Here is a 22543-nt window from a genome sequence, read left to right as displayed (position 1 = left end):
CAATACGAAGAGCATATCTCTTCTCGTGCAATGCAATTCTATGATCACACGGGAAATACTAAACACCTGCTGCCACATTTCAAGAGCCATATAAAATTGTATGTTCAATAAAATCAAAACAAAAATTGACACATGGTAAAGAAAGTATCAGTTGGAAACTACATACGAAATCATTTAGTTACCATAACCTTCCTATTGATCTTCATTTGTTCAACAATTAAACTAGTTGCACTATGCAAAATTATAAAAGCCGCAAAATTTGCGAAAGGAAATAGGATGCCAGAACTTGTTTCATACTCATCCAAAGACTTTAACTAGAAACTTCAAAGCCAAAAATTTTCCTTTCTCCCAAGGACATATATAGCAAAGGAGTACAATGAGATATAGTGCACTTAATAATATATTGAGAGGGTGCGATGGTGTTGCAGACCAGGACACTGAATGCCAAAAGACCAAAGCCAAAGGTCTAACTCAATACTCAGCACCTGCAAAAGAAACCCCACAAGTAAAATCAAAGAGACTTGATTGAAATGATTTAAAAAAAAAAAAAAAAGAAAACTGTTTCAGGATAAATGTTCAACGCAGTTTCAAGTGCAGAGGAATGACATGGTCCGACAACAGTTCACTTGGGTGAGAATAGAACTGGTGCAGGACACTTAGGTAAAAGAAAAAATCTGAATTTTCATTACATAAATGCAGCCACGGAAAGAATTTAAAAATTCAAGTACAACACATTACACACTATGACCAGGACTAAAAATAAACCATACCTTCTTCCCTGATTTCATACTGATCAACTCTTTCATTTTCTCCACAGCATATATGGAGCATGCTCGCAGTTCAACTTCCTCCTCACTGCCTGCAACTATTTGGCCGTTAGCCTCGATCGTGCTGGCAAGGGTTGAACTATACTTCAGCACACCCAGCTGTCTAAGCACGGCTGGAACAATGTAGTCTGCCATAATAGTGATTGAGCCAATGTCATAAAATTCTCCATATCCTTGGCCGCCGAATGCTCCCCATAAATCTGCTGCAAATATCTGAGCTCTTTTATACAAAAATACTTGGTGGCCTTTGTATATTGAGTGGTCTCTGAAACCTAGAAAGTTTAACTAATTACAGTCAACATGCCTGTTTCCTGGGGAATAACAACTACAAACCATGCAGTACAAACCATACAGCTATATTTAAACCCTAAAATATACCAGGAAAGTGACGAGTAACAAGAGCTACAAGCTTAACCGCTGACTTTCCACAGGACTCCACAAGGTTGGATGCTTTGCCGTCAAAGCTTCTCTCAAGCTCAAACCCAACCTAGGCCATAAAAGTTAGCAATATTTTGGATAGATAGCCACATCATTAGTTACAGAACCAGTAATAAAAAAAATCAAACAAAAGGAAACCTGAAGAGCATTTATTAACAGAAAGAAGATAAAATGCAAGAATAAAAGCTTTGGTAAATGTAAAGGTAAATTTCACCTCATGCAGCAAACGAACTCTCTCATCCTCCAAAGGTAATGGCCTAGGCCATTTCAACAGCTCCCGCAGTTCAGAACCTTATAACATAAAACATTTTAATCAAATTACTGTCCGGTAAAAAAGCATCACCTAAGTCAGAAATTAGGATGCCAAACTTGTTTACAAGAGCTCAGCTTCTCATCCATAAATTTAAGTTTCTATGGAGGCAAGAGTACATTATCTGAAATCTCTTTTTTTATTAATAACATTCATTTTTCTTCTACCAACTGGGACAAAGAAGTATGCTTGATATATATCCAATTACCGCGTAAATGGCATTGTGTGTGACATAACATTAGTATGAACACAGAGATATGCGTTCAAGAATATAAGTACCGGTGTATTTCTGCAAACGATCAGCATCAAACACAGATTTGTCATTTTGTATTGCTTCCTTTAGACCGGCAGCCAAATTGTCGTAATTTAAGTCCTTATCTGTCAACAAAAACAAAGAAACAATTTAGCACAAAAGTTTTAGTGGATCAAACTACAGAAATTTGTATAAAAAAAGGTATAAGAAAAATGAATCTATAACTTGCTCAGACTTTTGTACTAAATCTTGATGATTATACTTTTGCCGCTCTTATAGTTTGATTTTGCTGTCACTGAATCTAGCATTTGCTGACAGTGATATATAAAATGATTCAATGTATAGCATGACCGATCTGTTTCTTCAACCGCATACAGAAAAACCACACTGCAACAAACACACAGTGCCTATACATGGAAAATTTTAAATCCTGATAACTTTGGGCAGCACATTTATAAACAACACTATCTGGCTGAATTGCCGCAACTTGGCTCAGCAAAGGAAAAATGGAAAGTGCAAAAGTATAAACACACAGGTATATATCTTGACCAGAGAAAAACAAAGCCTTGTCATATCACATAAACCCCGAAACAACGGCATTGCATCCCGGGTTCAAACCCTCCCCCTTCCCCTTAGTTAGCTTAGAGCTAGTAGTATTATTAAACTAATCAAGTGCTCTGCATGACTAACAACAATAAAATCCGAGCTAAAAAATGACAAGGAATTACGATGACATGTCCAACAAATTAAAAAAGAATGAAAAGAAATGGATATAAATACCAGGCCAAAAGCAGAAATTCAAAGCGTCCAACACAAGGAGATACTGAACGGTGAGAGGCCCATTGTCGAAATAGTGTATTCCTTCGAAATCCCATTCCACCTTCGGAATTGTGTCTATCGTCTCCGCCACTTTCTCAATCCCTTTAAAAAATTAACAAAATAAATAATAAAAAAACCCAATTAAAATAAGCAAAAAGGAAAGCTACAGAAACAAATTAAAAAAATGAAAGAGCAGAATAATCAAAATGCGGCATTTTGCTCAGTTGCTCTGAGACAAAAGTGTGGAGAGACCTGAAGAGTCGACGACGACATGAGAAGAATGGCTTGCGACCCAAGCAGAGCTTGCCCTAACGTCGTCCATGGCTGCTTTCACACGGCGGCTCTGTTCAAACCCTAGAGAGAGAGAGAGAGAGAGAGAGAGAGTTGTACGTGGTGGGGCTTTTCCTGGTTCGAAGTTTCCCGCTTTTGCTGTTGCCTTTTAATAATTAATTAAAATAATATTAAATGTCCTCTCAGTCTCTCTGATTATCCTATTTCGTATTTTTCTGGAAATAATAATTATTAAAATTTCCATTTTAGCAGTTGTCGTGGAATCCCATTCCGGGCCACAGACTTTTCCATGTATAGCCACAGAAGGTCTCACGTGTGAAAAGAATCAACTACAAGTCCACAAGTAGGCTGACGACTGGAATCCGAATCTTTTTTGTCTTGTGTTTTTTGGTCGAGTGAATCTTTATCTATTGGAATTTGGCATTGGTCGGGCGCATTTTCTGCTCAAGTGGGTGGTCTATTGAAAGCCAATCACCGGATGAAAACTTTGTTATGGCTGTTTCAACTCTAACCCTCGGGACCTAAATTCAAATATTTAGGTTTATTAAAAGACATCCTTTTAGTTGTGAACAGTGAATGTTACTGTTGAACTTAAAAACTATCTAGTCTACGTGATGCGTAGGCCGAATAGCTAATACGTCATTCGGTTGAATGCAAGGCGTGCCAACTCATCGGCCAAGCTCGGACGGAGAGTGAATGAATGTTGATGTGGTGTTGGGCGTGCTGATGACTTCTAAATTTTGCGACTACAGCCAAGGAAGGAACATGTCTAGGCCTTCAGGTTCTAGAGCCTGAAGATAAGGCTACTAGTTTTGCGAAGTTCACAAATTGTCGGCACTGGGTTCAGCGACTGTAATTATATTCGTGAGAATATAAGTGCGCTGAATCATTACTAGATTATAGGGACACATGTACCCGAAAGAGATATGTGTCTTAATTGTAAATGTGGTTCGACCGTCTGAGTGTTGAACTCTGAAATGCACTTGTGAATATCTAATCATAAAATATGATTGGCTTTGGGTGTGCCAAACATTGTAACCTGGCAACACCTTACTCCGCCGAGAAGGCTAATAAGATAACATCTTCCAACAAGGACTCAGGAAACCCTTGCTGATCGAGACTTGGATAAATAACCAGTCGATCGTGAAGCAATGCTATTTATCCAAATTGAAGGTGTTTCTCGGTTGGTTGATTCTACGGCTCTAGTGCTGTTTATCCAAACTGAACATGTTGCATGTTGCCAAAACAGTGTTGTTTATTCAAGTTGCCAACACATTGCTATTTATCCAAACTAAAGATGTGTTGACGGAAAAAAAAAAAAAAAAAAAAAAAGAAAGGTAAAATAAAAATCTTAAGGTGCTTGAGAGGTTTCGAGTAGAGTAAGAGTTTGCATAAGGCAATTTTGTGTGATGATTTGGAAGGGCTTTGAATGATGCACTCCCTTCTTTATTTACAGTAGCAATTTCTCATGACCGAAGTAGAGTTTCATTTGGACTCCAATTCCTTAATCAAATCCGAATAAGCTTCAGCCAGTCTTGGTCCGTGCAAGACTCTAAATCTAACTCTATCCTAGACTCAACTCGTGATTCTTGGCATTTTTCCTTATTAGAAGCATAATTGGTCTATGAGGATTCCTTGTTATACTAGCACTTGTCCGTCCCCTTATCCATGAAACCTTTTCCTGATAAGACTAGGCCGAATTCAATTGGGCTAGGCCCTTCTTGAGAATATTTGAAGATTCCCGATGCCACATTCATTAGGTTGAAATTAATTATGGGCCTAACCTAAAATGTCATTTTTGGTCCAAACAGTCACACAACCCTCAAGACTTGAATTTCACGACCTAAAACGTATTATTAATTGTTGTGGAATGATTTAACCCTTTTTTTTTTTTCCTAACTTTGAGTTATGTTATCTTAATATAATTTTACAAATGCTTTAACGTATAAAAAATTAAATTCCAACAAAATTTTCAAAACTGAACAAATCATCTTGGATAGTTAATAAACATAAGTAATTTTTTAAGAAAATTGTTATTGGCACTCCAAACTTTCTAAAATTAGAAAGAAAAATGCACGTATGATGAGTGTAGAATGTGATTTTAGATTGTTAATAACAGTTCCTTTTTTTCAAAGTGGGTATGTTCTAAAATTTATTTTATTCTTTTGACCATTGGATCTAAATTTCAACAATTGGATTTTTTTCATACCGTTGGATTTGAAAAGGAGTAATGCTAGATAGGCCAACTTTTCACACCATATTGTAAAGTATGATAGAAAATAAGCACGTTAATCAACACTTGGGTAATAATCCAACCATCAACAACCATGTCATATAGTTTACCAAATATGATTTAAATAGATGGTCTCTCTAGCATTTACCCTTTGAAAAAAACAAATATGAACAAAAAAAGGGTTTTAATCGAGATCGTTGATCACCAACAGTTGTGTCGGCCGCCTCAATACATCATTTTCTATTGTTTTTTAATAATAGGTGGGGCCCTGAAAAATTTGGGTTGCCCAAATACAAATGCAAATTTGGGTTTAGTTTGGGTCCAAAATCAAATTTTTTGAGTTTAGGACTTTCCATTAGAGTTGGTCGTAAGGGCTCTGTTATGGTACCTAGATTACATCATTTCGATTGCCCTAAAAAATTTTGGGTTTAGATCTCTCCATTGGAGTTTGTTTAAACTCAAATATTTGAGTTTAGGCGTTGCCCTTGGAGTTGGTATTTAGGGCTCTTATATGGTACCTAGATTACATCATTTTGATTGCCCTGAAAGTCAATTATTAGATGAAAATTTTGGAATAATACAAATGATTAGTCAATTAATCTAGTCAAAGGGGTAAGATTACTAATTAAGGACTAATCTCAATAATCGTCATAGCCCAAAATAGTCACTCATGACATGTGCAACTGTAGAGCATTGATTACAATTGTCTACATTAAAAGGAGAATAAAATGAGTGTTTTAAAAGGAAAATTTAATGCAGTTGAGTTGGTAAGTTGATAACGTTTCACTTGGGAAATGAGTTCAAATCTACTAACACTATTTAAAAAAAATAAAAAAAAATAAAAAATTCGCTAAAACGATTCTAGTAGTTCTAGTCGCTCATTGTCACATTAATTAAAACCCTCATACACCAATATTATTAATCATTGAGATGAATATAAAGTAATGAATATTTTTTTAACAAATGATATTATCTACACTGAAAGGGTGGAAGACAGGGTTAAACCTTCATAGACTAGCAATAATATGGTTCAAATTCGTCTTTGGTGAGAATCGAACCTAAGACCTCTTACACTTACAAATGAAGAGGAACACCTCTAGATCCTAGTACTAAGTGTCAAAGTAATGAATATTATTGAGTAGAAAGTATGAAATTGTTGTAGACATAATTTACTGAATAATAAAAATGGCATAAAGAAGGGGTACAATGGCATAGAGAGAAAAATAAGAGATGTTTAATTGTAAGGTGTGTGTTATTCCACCCCATTATACCTTTATTTATAGTAGTAGCGAAAGTAAATTCCTTACCCCAATAGGATTAGAACTCTAATAGGATAATATTTTGTCTAAGAAATATGGTAGAATCTCTAAGATTCACACAATCACATTCCTAATCTAATAGGACTGCAACACTCTCCTTTGAGAGTGTAAATGCTCAAACAAATGGCGCATCAGGTCTTCAGCGATGAAGTCAGTACAGTTGATGAAGTCGTCAGCACAGTGAGTGAATATGAGTCTCAAATCAACGGAAGAATGCATAACAGGTAAAACTCACCAAACCTCACTATGGTAAAACCCAAGGTGGGATAAAAACTCATAGACTAAGAAGAAAAGTGAGAAGTTGCATTAAGTCAAAACAATACGTCTTATATACACAAGTAGGAGAGCTTACAAGGGTATGATCAACCTAGGATGGGTGCCTCGTTAAAACCTAGTTAGGTAGCAAAAACCCAGTAAGAAAAATGCTCCTAATCGTAGGGAAAAAGAGTACATTAAGATTAAGTAAGTATATTTCTGGATACTCCGCTTGAGTTTAACATAACTTCCAAATGAGAACTACAAGCATTGCATATGAATAGTTAGGCATACCAATTCCTTAGATAAACTTCTGGAAGGTTGACTTCGGCAATGACGTCGTGTAGAGGTCGGTAAGATTGACTGTGATGGCTTGCTTGACTTTAGTCTCTTAATGCTTTGTTGTTGTGATGTAGACGCAATATGTCTTAGTGTTGACTTTGTTAATATATCATGTCTTGGTCGGGTGGATACATGCGGCATAGTCTTTATAGATTGTCGTTGGGACTCAACGATGGATGAAAATAGCAAGTACTTCAAATATGCTCAACAAGAGCTTTCAACCATGTCTCATGTATGGCTTAATGAAGTAAGGTGAGTCTTGGAACAATTCGAAGATTTCGCAACTAAGGTCATATCGTGGACCTCAAAGATATTGCGATATCCCTAACGATAAAGACATAACCATTTTGGGGATGTGTCTGGTGCGGGTTTGATAAGTAATCAATGTCAGCATAACAAGCAAGGTAAGCATTATTTTTTAGGACCAGGGGGTCAAATTTATTCGGGATGCATTGGGATTAACCCAAATTCGTAGTACTTTTCAGGGTAACAGAGTAACATCTTTAATACTAATTCAGTGGTTACATGTAGGCGCAATGCTGCATTTTTACCAATAGATCAACAACGAAGAAGATGTCATTTCTAACGCAATGAGCTAAGTACAACAAAGGGCAAAGTTGAACTCAGTTATGGAACTTCAGATTCCATAACCTCTTCATAGGTCTCATTTGCATATAACGTATGGAAGATCATAAGTATACTCAAGGGTAACACATTCGGGGTGTAGTTCGACTAGTAAACCAAAGTACCGTTAGAACAACTCTTGAACTTCAGGTCAAGGTATAAATGAGTTTTCCCAAGATTCATCATCTCAAATTTCATCTTTAGGTGCGAGGCAATTTTCTCAAACTCTTTCAAAGTCTTAGTAAGATGCATGTCAATGACATAAACTGCAACTTTAGCAAATCGGAATAACTTTATAGTTTAACATGTAAGGGCATAATTCATATCCCTAACTGATCAAATAATCACTTAGACGAATATACCACATCCGCTGGATTGCTTCAATTCATAAGTGCATGCCTCAAACAAGTTGAGAGGGTGTTCCGTGGTTTGGAACTATTTGAATCAGTCTTTGTAATTCTTCAGGAAGTTACATGTAAATCTCCATATCAATATCACCATGGAGAAACACTAACCACATTTCATAATGCTGCAGTCAATCACAGGGCGTTTGAGAGAAACTTTGTGCCATTAGGCATGCATTACTTTGCACTATTTCATTCATCTCATTACGTTTCCTTTCCCACTTGTAACACAACAGGGTTACCTTGGGTAGTGTATGAATTAAAGGTCCAAACACACTTTGGTAAGGAATTTTAGCTTGATTGTTTTCGGTCGTCCAATCAATTTTACGTTGTCACTAATCAACGGAACACGGTTCAATATCGTCGCTTTTCATTTATGTCGGTAGCTACCATATAAGTGAAAACATCACCGATGATAATATCATTCCAATTCCATTATACCATCCAAACTAGTATACTGGACTAAGAATTTCAAGTCTCGGGACTAATCTGAATTAATCTCATGAGATGGAAGTGATTTGAGATAACGATCGAGTATGGATTTATTGTGTGTCATGATCTTCCTCTTCTAGGGAAATGAATCCTATGAACTAAGTGATTTTTCGTGCTTCAGTCCGAGAACATATTGATTGGTTATCCGCCAGTGTACCGTACCATTCAACAAGAGTGGCCAAATTGTCATTTAGGGGCAGCATATATTTGCAGCTGGTATATGATCGTGTCACTTTAACTATATTAGAGGAATGCGTCTGGATCAACATTTTGAAAGCTAGAATACATTGCACTGGCTTATCAGACTTGTGCGGTATGAAGATCAATATGAGATATAGTGGGCAACGTCCACACAAATTTGCATTGTTCTACAGGAAAATTAACCTTTTTATCTCCTCCTAAAGGTGGGAAGACTGTCTCATTGAAGTGACAATTTACAAATAAGCAGTAAAAAGATCACATGCAAAGGCTCTAATGAGAGCTAGTGTGAATGAGAATCATGATCAACAAAGATTCACATCACGTAACTTGGCACATGGAATGCACACCCAAATACGTAAATACAAAATGTCAAGTTCATACCCAGTAACCAACTGTAACGTCGAAAAGGTTGGGTGGCAATGGGCCTTAAAGAGGACCAACATAGCTGCATACAAGATTGCATAGTCCAAGGCAGAAACCAAAAACTTGGTGCGTTCACCAAGGTTCAAGCGATCAATTAAATTGCGCTTTATGATCGCTCTACGAGGCTATTTTGGGGTGAATATGGGAATTTGATGTTTAATTATAAACCCAAAGAAATGCAATACTTATTGAAAACCATTGATATAAGTTCTTCGGCATTATCCAGTCTTCTAGACTTTATGGGATAATTGGGATGGTAAGCCCTTAAAATTAGCCATGAGGGTTAGTAGCAATGTGTGTGGACAAATATGTGACCAGTTTGCCAATTCATCTACCAAAACCATAAGTATTTATATGGTCCGCATTTTGGTTGGATTAGTCCACATATATTCCCTTGAATCCACTGTGAAAATAGGTCGTTTTGAATCTTTGCTAGGGATGATTTAGAAAACCAATTTCCCCCAAAGAGTAGGCTTGGCAAAGTGTGCTTGTATGCATAAGATCATTACTTCAGGTAAAAAGATGTGTTGTGGCATCATTGTTCTACCTAAGTGTCTTAAATGGTCATGTCAAGGCAAGTAAACTGCTTAATCACCAGGCTCCAGGCCCGCCACATATAGCGTGTTCCCAGTTGGGAGGCAACCCATTAGCCCCAAAACAAAGCTTCAGACTCATTTTTGGAGGTGGTGCAAAAATATTCTACTCTATTTTCCATCAATGGTTTCATTCATGATTATTGTCATCTAGAATATCCTTAAGACTCAATGATGTTCTTCTAGAATGGGGAAAATATAAGGTCTTTTAAATGGTAATTTAGTACCATTCATATAACGATGATCATGCCAATGCTCTTAATCAAGTTGGATAGACTTGAAGTCATTGCTAGATAGGTGATTTAGGTATAAAGTTAGTGTGTGTAGTTTCGCATTCATCTAGACAACTAACTTTCCCATATTCGTACCTAATCACGTGTTTAATTGAATTCGGTCACATGTATTAGAAACATGATTCAATTAACTCATATTCGAGGACAATATCGATAAGATTATCCATAACGAAAAATAAACACCAAACTTAAATCCAAGAATATAGAAGAATGTTCACAAAGTAAACCAAAGTTAGTAAGGGGAATGCCAAGAAGGCCATTCATGTCAAAATTCTGCTATTCTAATGGTGTTTAGTGGAGCAAAATTAGTCTCACATACTGACTATTAGAAAGGTACTCCTCAACGACATTGGTAGGGGCACAAACAGGTGTATAACCAATAATCTATTCCATTGAAACAGATGTAGATGCTGCAGGTTGAGGTGCAGGAACAATATCCCTTATTCTTGAAGTTTTAAATTTTGGGTGCCAAGGATCACACTTCGGGCGTGATGCCACACCTTGGCAGACCCTAATTCTACCATAGATAGTAAAAACAAACTTGAAATTGGATGGTGAAAGAAACATACCCAGACTTAGGTTCGGAAGGTTCCAGCCGAAGCTGGAGAGGTTCGTTCGGTATGTCTCTGCCGAAGCAGAGCATACATTTTGATAGGCCTCAGCTAAAACTAGGATCACCTTTAGGTAGGTCTTGACCGAACTAGGTCGAGGCATTTGGTAGACTTCATCCGAACTGGGTCTATTCTGTTCGGTAGACTATAGTCAGAGCTGCATCTATACCTTTTTCTCACATTTATGGTAGTAATTAGATCCAAGAATTTGGTAAATTTTCGCTCTATATTGCTGCTTCAGGAGCAAGTTAGAAACAAGGAAGGACGAGAAAAGTATTATCCAGTCAAAATTCGATCGAATTTATAAACTTCAAAATCGTACTCATTCATGGACGTAATCATGGTGTGCTTCAGGCAATATTGTTCATAATTTGACAGTACGTAGGAACGAGCCAAAGAGCCATAGAATCCTCTTTCATAAGGTATTTCCATTTGTAATGCTTTGGGCATAAGTCTTCAAGTGAAGATCATGGTGGAGGCTTATCTAGCTCTTCTATGCCATTGTTGGCTTCAATGGTTTCTTAGCTTCTTGATAGTCAAGTGGAGATTCGCGTCTTGTACCTATATAAAATGGTTTCTCTTAGAAACGTCCAACTCAGGGAAATCAAATTTGTGATAGTTCGACAATACACTAAATGAAGGGAACAAGATTGTGAATAGTGATATGAAAAATACAACATCCATAAGCATCTAAGTTAGAACATTCGGGGTTTTAAGACCTGATTTACATGAAAAACATTGGGTTTTCATGGGTGTATTGTTTTATGAAAACTTTAGGTTTCAAAGACACTAAATTCAAAACTATAGGTTCAATTTAGTTTATGAACGTTTAGTTCATAACAGAGAAGTTCTTGCAAGAACACAGAATACAAGGTACTGATTTAAGTGCAGTAGATTTGAGTTACTTCGGGAACTCAAGTGTGAGAGCTTTGAGAATACGAAAGGATGTCAACTGTTCAAAGTAGAAAAATAAATTATTGAATCGTTAATATCCAAAAGTGATCTTTAGGTCAATAATTTTGGATTAATTATCAGATTAATGGACTGCTGATCACTTTTAATTAATTCAATAAATCGAGATCGAACGGGGTCAATTGTGGAAGCAAAATAATGACAGACGGGTCATATTAGCTTCAGTGGCGAGAGGCCAAGTGATAATTAAATTAAAATTAATTAGCGTAAACCAAATTACCCCAAATAAAATAATTGGGTATGATTTAGAACACGTGAATGCCAAAAATTGGCATTGGGTTAAAAAAATCGCGGCCCAGCCAAAAGTCGGCTGGCTGCGGTGCGGGACAAGGCCCTGCAGTATAACTGCAGGCTATTGGGGCTTTTCTGGGGTGAGCCTAACAAGATGGGCTGCTAGTTGGTGCCAAAACGAGGCATATGAGGGATAGACCCAACACAAGGCTGGCCTGGGTGTATGGGGAAGCCCAGCTGAAGCTGGCTTACGGGTTTTGGGCAAGCCCAGCAGCATAGGCTTCTAGCAAGTTGGGCCTAGGGCTTAGGCAAAGCCTAGCAAGCAACATGGCTTGCTTTAGGCGAGCCTAAGGCATGGGGGAACCCAGCAAGCATGCGGGTTTGCTATAGGGTAGGCCGTGACTTGGGACAAAGTCCAGCAACACATAGGTTACTGGTGTTAAGCTAGGTCTGCTTAGGAGTGAACCCAACAAGGCTGCAAACCTGCTGGTGGGCTCGGGGTAACGAGCCCATGAAGGAACCCAACCCAGGCTGAGGGCTTGGATGTTTACCCAATAGCAGAAGGCCCAGATGGCTGCTGCAAGAAGGTCCAAGGCGTCAAACGACGCCGTTCCCAGGTATGCTTCATGCAGCTGGGCTGCAGGCCAGCGATGGAGCCGCGGATTATTGTGACATCCCACATCGCCCAGGGGAGTGATCCTTAAATGTATATTCCTATCCCTACTTAGCACGATGCCTTTTGTGAGCTCACTGGCTTCGGGTTCCATGGGAACTCCGAAGTTAAGCGAGTAGCGCGCGAGAGCATTCCCAGGATGGGTGACCCATCGGGAAGTTCTCGTGTGAGTTCTCAAAAACAAAATCGTGAGGGCGTGGTCGGGGCCCAAAACGGACAATGTCGTGCTACGGTGGTGAAGTCGGGCCCGGGAAGTGGTCCGCCCCGGGCCGGGATGTGACAATTTGGTATCAGAGCCTAACCCTGGTCGTGGTGTGCCAACGAGGACGTCGGGCCCCTAAGGGGGGTGGATTGTGACATCCCACATCGCCCAGGGGAGTGATCCTTAAATGTATATTCCTATCCCTACTTAGCACGAGGCCTTTTGGGAGCTCACTGGCTTCGGGTTCCATGGGAACTCCGAAGTTAAGCGAGAAGGGGGCGAGAGCATTCCCAGGATGGGTGACCCATCGGGAAGTTCTCGTGTGAGTTCCCAGAAACAAAACCGTGAGGGCGTGGTCGGGGCCCAAAGCGGACAATATCGTGCTACGGTGGTGGAGTCGGGACCGGGAAGTGGTCCGCCCCGGGCCGGGATGCGACAATTATGCCACAAAAAATCCCCATAAATTTTTTTTTTTTTTTCAACTTTTCTAGGGTTTGAAAAACCCTAAATTGCTTCCAATTTATTTCGATGCTTTGACTCACAAATTCCACATAGCAAAATAATAATTGTGTAATGCATGAAACATATATGTATATATATATATATATATGTATGTATCGGAAGGTAAATGTAAATATAGGGGCCTCACGCATCATGAGGATTGTTTTCATGCTTCATGGTCTTTTCAAATATTTTCCTTCATTTTAAAAGAACATGATTGGTAGAAAACAACTAAGCCTTTGAATTTGTAGAAGATCCTTATCAGAAAGCCGGAATTGCATCTCCAATACGTTGTATCATGTTCAACATAGAAAAATTAAATTGAATCAATAGCATGTAGATAATTCAATAAAATAATAAATTAATCATAAAAAGAATGATTAAAACGTAATACTCTCATGATTGAAATTTAAACTCCTGAAGAAAAAAAAAAAACTCATTCATAAATCGAAATTAGAGAAAATTTCTCAAACAAAAAAATTCAAAAATTTGAAATCTTCAATGAGTTATGGGCTAAATCTTTATAAAATTGGTAAATATCATTGACATTTTATTATTTTTGTTTACATCTCGACAATATAGAGTGAAGTTTGCATTTCACTCTCATTTCCATATGAATCCTTAATTTTTAAGGTATTTCAATGAAAATATTGACAATTTCATGAATATTTTAAAGAATGTCTTAATCTCAAACAAATTAAAAAAAGAACAATACTTTGGCTACTCAGAGATGAGTAACTACTCAAAAAATTTTAAAATTATTCGTTGTCAATTTATATAACCATTTAGTCCTCAAACTGTTTAAAAATAAATGAACGATATTGGTAAAAACATTACAAATCCTTTATGAATTTGCTAGATTGACTAAACGATCTTAGTTTTAATTCATTTTTTGCAGAGATGATCTTTACTGATTTATAATATGAACGGTTTTGATCATAAGTACCAAGTTCTGTAATTAAAACATAAAGAATTTTGAATAAGAATTCCTACTCATATTTGATTATCAAATATTATTCTTAAAAAAATTTAAAAAATTATAAAAGAATAAACAAAAATGGAACAATGAGAGAGAAAGGGATATAGAGAGAGAGGGACTGGGGCATCGGTCCTTCTGCTACTTTTTGTATTGGGCGATTTGATTGATGGCCATAAGGCCCTCCTTGGAATTCACCGTCTCCTACCACCACAACCTTCTCTCTCTCTTCCTCGCGCGCCGGCACCCTCCGCCGTCTCCTCTCTCCTTCTCCTCCCACCACTTCCACCCTTCCCCGCCGCCTCTAGTCCGCTGCATCGCATCCTCAGCAACTCCTCTCCCTCACCGCCAAACGACCTTTCACCGCCCCCCGAGGCCGCTTCATCCTTATCACGAAACCCTGGCGCAGAAGATCTGTAAATCGATTCGCCGCCCTGGCGCCGCCTCCAAGGCTAGGACTTACGCCGATGTCAACGTCATCCGACCCAAGGACTACTGGGACTACGAGTCCCTCACCGTCCAATGGGGGTAATAAACTGATGAAATTCTCTTCTTCTTGTTTGGATTGTGAGAAAATGGAGGAAAATCTGGTTTGGGCTGGTGGGAAAATTGAATTTTGATGGAGAAATGTTTTTGCTTTTTTGAATTAATTGTGATTAATGTACAGGGAGCAGGATGATTACGAGGTGGTGAAGAAGGTTGGGAGAGGAAAGTACAGTGAAGTGTTTGAAGGGGTTCACTGTACCGATAACGAAAAATGTATTATCAAGATTCTCAAACCTGTTAAAAAGAAGAAGGTAAGTTCTGAATTGCATTGCTTTTACCTGTTTGATATTTTGTTGTTCTTATCAGTTGGGTAATTCTATTTGTTTCGTTCTCGTTATCATGTATGCTGGATTAATATTTCATGTAATCGCAGATTATGTACTTGTATACGGCTGATGTTTTCATAGAATTAAGTTACCTTGAGTGGAAAGTTAGTGTTCTTTCATTTGTTAGATACTTAATGAATGAGGATAGTGTATTGGAATAGTTTGAGCGAAATCCTATCATGTTTTTTTTTTTCCTGAAGTGTTGGTGCAACCTATTCACTGGAAACTGAAAAAGATCTTTAATTTGGAGGTTTAACCAACCCCAAGAAACAATTTTGACTGCCCCTGGCATATGAAGTAAAAGTTTTCTTCTGTACAAGAGCTTTGTATTGAATCACTTTGGTGACGCTTACTTTTCTGTTTGGTTCGAAATGCAGATTAAGAGGGAGATAAAAATATTGCAGAATCTCTGTGGGGGGCCAAATATTGTGAAGTTGCTTGATATTGTCAGAGATCAGCAATCTAAGACCCCTAGTCTTATATTCGAATATGTGAATAATACAGATTTTAAAGTCCTTTATCCGACACTCTCGGACTTTGACATACGATATTACATCTATGAACTTCTCAAGGTAAGCTTGCTATTCTGGTTCAGCAGTTCCTAAAATGATGAGTTGTGAGACTTTAACTCCCTTAGAATAAGCATGGATTATGTGTCCATAAAGAGGTGATAATTAAACTGAGTTAATTGTTTACATTTGCAAGGTTTGAAAGGTCAGTTTCTTTTCAAGGCCTAAAAAAGGTCGATTTCTTTCACTTCGGGGTTTGTGGTGATGGTTGGGACTAGAAGCTTCACTGCATTTTTCTTCTGCAATTTTTGTTTCTCACTTTACACTGGGGGAAAAAAAAAACAATTTCATAACTGAAGTGTGAACCTTTTGAAGAATTTAATTACAGGCAAACTTGTGGTAATGCGAAATAATTTTGGGTTGTAGTATGGATCAAGGATTTATTCGGCTGACTGCCACTTAGTTTATGTTCTTTTGGGGAATGGCCTAGGTACCATGCTCACCTTTACGCATCTCCACCAAGGATGGAAACAGGTGGGATGGTCTAGCTTAGGCATCTCTATTTCCATTCTCAATCCTCATCCCCACACTTGCCTTGTTTCCTTAAAGAATGCAGAGATTCCCCACCCTGCCCCACGAGAATATTAGTCCCTCTTCACTGCTACCCCTTCCTTAAAAAACAATATTTTGGCTATTAGACCATAAAAATGAAATACATTGTTACAACCATAACAAAATATAGTTCACTTTACTCACAATATTTGTATAACTATATAACATCATAAAATAGAAAAAGTTAAACATTGGAATTAGCATATGTGATTCGGGGATTGCCATCCCTATCCTCACCCTGAATGTGAGGTGAAATCTCACCCCCAGTTCGGTTGTATTTATTCCCCCAAATCCGCCACATTAGGGCAGGGCTTTGCACTCTGGCGCTTTGGGTTCATGAGATTATACCCATCCCTAATCTCCACCCACAAATTTGGGTGGAAGAAAATATTGACAGAGGTAGATGATCCCAATAAGCCAGGAGAAAGCATATTGTCTTCAAAGTGAGTAACACTAAAGAGTTTCAATGAAATTTGCATGATGTGGTTTACATTTCTGCATGTGATTATGTGAGCATATGGTAAGAGCGTGCTGATCGGTTATGGTTTTACTACTTAGCAATTGTGGTTGAGCCACCTGTAGGACTCAGATATGGTTAGCATCCTTTTTTAATCTTCTTTGTTAAGTGTTCTTTATGTTGGATCTTGAAATCCACTGTCCTTATACTAAAGGAGAAGTTCATTCAGATGCTTATTTCTCAGTTATCCCTTCTATTAATAGACACTGAACAGCTCAACTCACAGGAGTTATATAGGACACAACCATAGAAAAAGAAGGAAGGGAAGATTCATCTCTTCCTACTTGAGGCAATTGGGCCTTAATTCTATACAATCTTGAAATTTAAATTTTGGAGGTCTCTTGTGATCTCTGTTAATTATTTTTCAGTTTCTGGTTGAACCAATTGGAAACAAGGGCCAGGTTGTTATTGATGCAGTTTTATGTTCTGTGCTCAATGCTTAAAGTGTGCACTTCCATTTTCTAGCTCAAAGGTAAATTTCCAGCTTGTAAGATCTGCTAACTCGGTCTTTTACTGATTTCCTTGTAGGCTTTGGATTATTGCCACTCACAAGGTATTATGCATCGAGATGTGAAGCCCCATAATGTTATGATTGATCATGAGCAGCGTAAGCTTCGCCTTATTGATTGGGGCCTTGCCGAGTTTTATCATCCTGAGAAGGAATATAATGTTAGGGTTGCTTCAAGGTTATTTTCATTTGATCTTCTACTTCACAAAACACAATAAGATTTGTCGTGTTCCATATATTGTTATGTTAGCTGAAACTTTCATAACTTTATTAATTTTATTGTGGGCTTACTATGTTTGAAACCATGTGCCTCAATGCCCTTATGGGCTTCATTCAATTTTAGATTGCAATTTACAAGGGAACTGTTCAATTCTTTGTTTGGCTATGATAAGACATTATATGCATACTTTAAATACAGACTACTGGAAATCATTAATCATGGATCTCATGCTGAAAAACTAATGTGTTATAGCTTTTGAGATGCCTGAAACATGTTGCACTTTGTAAATTTCTGAAGCACACAATGATGTAAAGTTATATATATGCTGAAATGTAACCAGGAGTTGGATTATTATCGATAAGAGATTAAGTTGTTATTACTTTTCTTTTGCAAAGGAGGTGTTGAAAGTTAACTGCGACTTGAGGTGGTATTCTGGACTAGGATGGATGTGGTATGCAAAATGTATAACAATAGTGCAAAATCATACCTGCGATTTATTTGGGAACAGAGGAGCAATAGTAAAGAAGCAAATAATGCACGATGAAGGGGGCACTTTTTAGTTTATACTTTGTATTATATGTGCAACATAATGCTTTAAATTGAGTTTTCATTAGCTACCTGCCATTAGCATCAAGAGTCTTGTTTCATGTTTATAGTTTGACAACTTAATGTAAATGAGCATTGAGAAACCTTTTTGCTTTAAATTTGGTTTATACAAATTTTCTTCAAATTTGTCTTATGCTCTTTCCCCATTCACATTTGATTGCAGGTATTTCAAAGGTCCTGAGCTTCTTGTTGATTTGCAAGATTATGATTATTCTTTAGATTTGTGGAGTCTCGGTTGTATGTTTGCTGGAATGGTGAGCATTCCCATCTTTCTGTTTTATTAACTATTAAGTTATATATATCAGATACTCCTCCTCTGACTATGTTTATGCTGGTATTTTGGCCGGGAAATATCAAGTGTTGTGTATCCTAGTCATCCCCCTGCCCATTATCACCCCCTGATAACTGACACTTGTGCATCTGCTGGGGGGTGCTTAAATATCAGAAATAGTTTTTTGTGTGCCAAAATGAGTATTTTAGGTGTGCAGGATAAACTTTTTCTTCTTCTTCTTAGTATCCATGGACAGTGTTTCTTGATCTGCTTGCCTATTTATCCATGGGTGGCAGATGGCAAGGAGGTTCAAAATTTGATACCATGTCAAAGTAAGTGATGCTCTCTTCTGATGCTTATTCTTGAGCCTTGTGCTGTACAGATATTTCGTAAGGAGCCATTCTTCTATGGGCATGATAACTATGATCAGCTAGTCAAAATAGCAAAGGTATTCATTCTTGTAAGAGAGTTCAGTTCTGTCATTTGTTGTTGTATTTATTACACTGAAAATAGTTTTAGTCATATGCTCTACTCTGTCAAAAAGATTTTTGTGTTGTGTATGTTTTGGAGTATTTCAATTCGTGTAACAAATGTGTGTGCGCGCTATTATCTGTATCATATTTAGTGTTGTTTTCAAAAAGAAGAAAAAGCGATTGAAATCTAATTTAAGTCTTGGCATTTTCTACTGCAACAGGTGCTTGGGACAGATGAATTAAACGCTTATCTGCACAAGTACCGCATAGAATTAGACCCACACCTTGCAGCTCTAGTTGGGAGGTAGGTGGTATTTTTCATAGTTTGTTTCTTATTCCTCTATTATCAGCAATGCCAACTTTTGTTTTTTGTGTTTTTTTTTTTAAAAAAACTTTCTGATGTAGGCATAGCAGGAAACCATGGACAAAATTCATTAATGTTGATAATCAGCACTTAGCGGTTCCTGAGGTAAATTCTTGTCATTGTGTTTAATACTACTTGTATTAAGTATTCCGTAGTCTAAATTTCTTCTGGTGCCTTTTTCTCTAGGCGCTTGACTTTGTAGACAAGTTGTTGCACTATGATCACCAGGAAAGACCAACTGCAAAAGAATCAATGGTAAAATCCTAGTTCTTCCTCAACCTAGACTATTCAAAGCACGGCCCTTAAGTAGGGGCTAGTGCTGCATGGTCTCTGCCCCACAGGGCCTACATTCAGTTAGCTTGCAGATTTGGACTTGGCTGTTTCTACTCGTTACAGGGAGTCAGAAATTTGTTTGTGCTTACATTCCAAATTGTTACACTATCACTTCTTCCTCAATGAGAGATGGTTGGAACTGAAGCTATAATGTTTCCTTCACATTAATGGACAGGAATTCATTTGAAGAGGTACTACGTTCTTCCAATGACAAGCTATTACCAAACAAATAGAATTTATTTAGAACTTTTTTCTTTTTTCTTTTGGTAGCCATAGTTTACACCAAAAGGTATTTTGGCAGTGGGATGAAGAGCATAATCTTTTGGTGTTTGTGTGGCTAACAGATTTATATCTTTTCCTCCAACCAAAAGAGAAAACGAAAGAAGCTTATAATTTCTATTGGTTCCGTAATTGCTTGTCATTTGAAGGTAGCATCACTCTTTGAGATGCTTTTCCTGTCCATCACTGGGCAAAGACAATTATAATGTTACAGCTCTTTCCCCGTCTACCAAGCATGTGAGGAAAAAGTAATGCTGTACCAAGTTGGAACAGTTCATACAAATAAGTTCAGACTCCCCACTTTGAAAGAGCTAGTCCAGAACACGGGCACTATGCTCATTACTGGGAAAGAACTTTAGGACTTTTTCGAGGGCGGCCATGCTTTGAACAGTCTGGGATTCTTAATCCCTGTAGCATGGGCACTATGCTCGTTGTGTTAAATAACCTTATCTACGTGATGCAGGCCCATCCTTATTTCTACCCGATCAGAAATGCAGAAAGCAGCAGAACTCGCGCCCAGTAGATTGAGTTCCAGATGCTTGTCGAATCATGCTCTGTTTTGTACTCAGTCGAGCCCTCCCTCTGTAATTTTACCTCAGTTTTTATTGCGGTGGTTGAATTCAGATGTAGGGTTACCAGCGTTTGCGTTGTTATAAGACTGCCAGTTGTATTCCCTTCTTTTTGGTTCATTTTTACCGTTGTACTTCCAATTTTTACTTGTTAGATTTCTGCGGGACTCGCTTGTTTTACTTGTCATGTGTGCCTCAAACTTGTGTATGCATTTGTAATCTGATTTCAGGCTGGACTGTGTAATCTGATGATATACTTGCCTACCCTCTTTTGAAGTAAGCAGTCTCTTGACCATTTCTGGCTGAAAATTTACCTAGCGCACACTTTGAACTGGTGATGTTTGGTTCAAGTAAATTGAATGAGTCTTGGAAATCAGCCATTCTATTGCTCCTTTTTGTCCGTCCGAAAAAGGGATATGTATTTACAATATTTTCAAGTGTGTAGATTGCCATGTTGGATGGGGCATTTCTCAACTTACTGCATTCTGAGTTTGAATTCTCCATTTTCTTACTTATTAGCAAAACTCTCTGTCAATTTAAAGAGGATGAAAGAAAAAAAATAATAAAAATAAAAATAAATTAACGATGTCAATAAAACTAAAGAAAAAGAATCAAAATAAAAGTTATGGGCAATAAATTAATCACAAAATAATTTTTTGTTTTTATCAAAGCCTCACAGTCAAGTAATCATATCAGTTGACCTTATTTTTTCTTCTATATTTTTCTTTCAAATAAAATAAACTTTTAGTGACGAAATAGTTATTAAGAAAATGTTGCTAAAGATATGAACAACTTCTTTAGCAAAAAAATCGTTTGTGGTTTGTTATGAAAAAGCTTTAGCTACCCTTTTTTATTTTCGCTTTTTGCAAATTTTATTTTCAAAATTTTAGTAAGTGTATGCATAGGTATAGCATGTCTATAATTTCTAGTTTAGACTAAAAATTAAGACGAAGAATTTTTCTAGAAGGATTGGATTAAAAAAGTTATGGAGACACTTAGATAAGCATGACATATACCAAATCTTAGTCACCACAATGGAGTAACTCAAAAGGAGTAACAACTAGAAAAAGGAAAAGGAGGAAAGGAGAGGAGTACCAACTTTCCTCCTCCCTTAAGCTTTATGGTCACTTTCCTTGGCTCTTTGGAGGCAGGGGAAACTGAAGAAGCACTAGAGGGGGCACATGCCTCTCAACTTTTCTCGCCCTAAATTCGTCAAGACAATCTTTTACTCCACTTTGTAACCTCTGCTCCTTACTTGGTTGACCCCTTACAAGGACACCACTTTGTGCCAATAGTTTATGATCAGTTTTTATTCTGGTAGTGAACTCTCATAAATTCATCTTTTAATTTTTTTAATTTTTTTTATTCAACTCTTAAGTTGCTTGATGGATGGCCATGATTTGTTGAGTTATACTCCATTAAACAATAATTTTAGTTCATACTCCTTAACGATTACACAACCATGAGCACGTCATATGTCCCAAACGGTTCAAACTTTCTTTTGTAGGTATTTCTTCATTTGCCCACTGCACTTCGTTTTTCATTTGCAAATTTCTCTAACATGTCTTTGTAATACCCATGAAGGGCATTCATAGTCCCTTCTATCTATTAATTTGTAATATATTTCTTAATAACTTGGTCTCAAACTCTCGGGGCCTTCGAAATCTCTTACCCTACATAAGCTTAATGTTATTGTGTTAACTGCGTGTTACTTGCTAGGATTTATGTTTAACTTGTTTTGTTTCGTTTTTGGTGCATTTTTATGGGTCAATTAAAATTTTCTGTTTACTAGACAATATTACTTGTAGCGTCTCCTTTGCTTCTGTTTTATAGCTTCGCTCCTGTCTGGAGGCTAGGGTTTTTCTATTAATGTAGTGTCTCCATTTCGAAAAGGTTTTGCTCGGATCGTATATGTATTTTTATTTTTTAAAACAAATCATATTATCTACACTAAAAGGGAGGGGTAGGTTTAGCATCGCAATGGATTTAGCAATAATATGGTTTAAATTCTTCTTAGGCAAGAATTGAACTTAGTACTTCTCATTTATAAGTGAAGAAAAATACCAATAAACCGTAATACTAAGTGGCAGATGGATCGTATACGTATTAAACCATCATATTAACATT

The 22543-nt window shown here is 37.4% G+C and overlaps 2 protein-coding genes across 3 annotated transcripts; one reads left to right on the top strand and one right to left on the bottom strand.

The window, feature by feature from the left end:
* Nucleotides 1-151: 151 nt before the first annotated feature.
* On the bottom strand, nucleotides 152-3054 carry LOC137747855 (uncharacterized). Its single transcript, XM_068487996.2, has 7 exons — nucleotides 2900-3054; nucleotides 2609-2749; nucleotides 1855-1953; nucleotides 1480-1556; nucleotides 1206-1314; nucleotides 771-1099; nucleotides 152-485 (listed from the first exon to the last, which is right to left on the bottom strand). Exons 1-7 carry the CDS (start codon nucleotides 2967-2969, stop codon nucleotides 393-395), a joined length of 918 nt encoding a protein of 305 aa, XP_068344097.2. The 5' UTR covers nucleotides 2970-3054; the 3' UTR covers nucleotides 152-392.
* An 11292-nt stretch (nucleotides 3055-14346) lies between these two features.
* Nucleotides 14347-20725, top strand: LOC137747889 (casein kinase II subunit alpha). 2 transcript variants are annotated; one of them, XM_068488022.2, is made up of 10 exons: nucleotides 14347-14811; nucleotides 14951-15080; nucleotides 15533-15727; nucleotides 17322-17479; nucleotides 18291-18381; nucleotides 18781-18846; nucleotides 19093-19175; nucleotides 19277-19340; nucleotides 19422-19490; nucleotides 20311-20725. In XM_068488022.2, exons 1-10 carry the CDS (start codon nucleotides 14453-14455, stop codon nucleotides 20368-20370), a joined length of 1275 nt encoding a protein of 424 aa, XP_068344123.2. In that variant the 5' UTR covers nucleotides 14347-14452; the 3' UTR covers nucleotides 20371-20725. The 2 variants fall into 2 exon arrangements, with proteins under 2 accessions (XP_068344123.2, XP_088541172.1); XM_088685046.1 differs by lacking the exon at nucleotides 15533-15727 and having other exon boundaries at nucleotides 14380-14811.
* Nucleotides 20726-22543: the final 1818 nt, after the last annotated feature.

The sequence above is a fragment of the Pyrus communis genome, chromosome 2 (assembly GCF_041283825.1).
Source record: "Pyrus communis isolate YQ-2024b chromosome 2, ASM4128382v1, whole genome shotgun sequence".
NCBI classification, from domain to species: Eukaryota; Viridiplantae; Streptophyta; class Magnoliopsida; order Rosales; family Rosaceae; genus Pyrus; species Pyrus communis.
The sequence above is the reverse complement of the archived record's forward strand: the minus strand, read 5'-3'. Positions and strand labels throughout refer to the sequence as shown.

Coding starts and splice junctions, on each gene's coding strand:
- LOC137747855 (XM_068487996.2), bottom strand. CDS start 2,969: ATGGACGACGTTAGGGCAAGCTCTGCTTGGGTCGCAAGCCATTCTTCT. Junction 1,954..2,608: donor GAATTTCTGCTTTTGGCCTG/GTATTTATATCC, acceptor TTTTGTTGACAG/ATAAGGACTTAAATTACGAC. Junction 1,100..1,205: donor TGTTACTCGTCACTTTCCTG/GTATATTTTAGG, acceptor TAAACTTTCTAG/GTTTCAGAGACCACTCAATA.
- LOC137747889 (XM_068488022.2), top strand. CDS start 14,453: ATGGCCATAAGGCCCTCCTTGGAATTCACCGTCTCCTACCACCACAAC. Junction 15,728..17,321: donor ACATCTATGAACTTCTCAAG/GTAAGCTTGCTA, acceptor ATTTCCTTGTAG/GCTTTGGATTATTGCCACTC. Junction 18,847..19,092: donor AGCTAGTCAAAATAGCAAAG/GTATTCATTCTT, acceptor CTACTGCAACAG/GTGCTTGGGACAGATGAATT.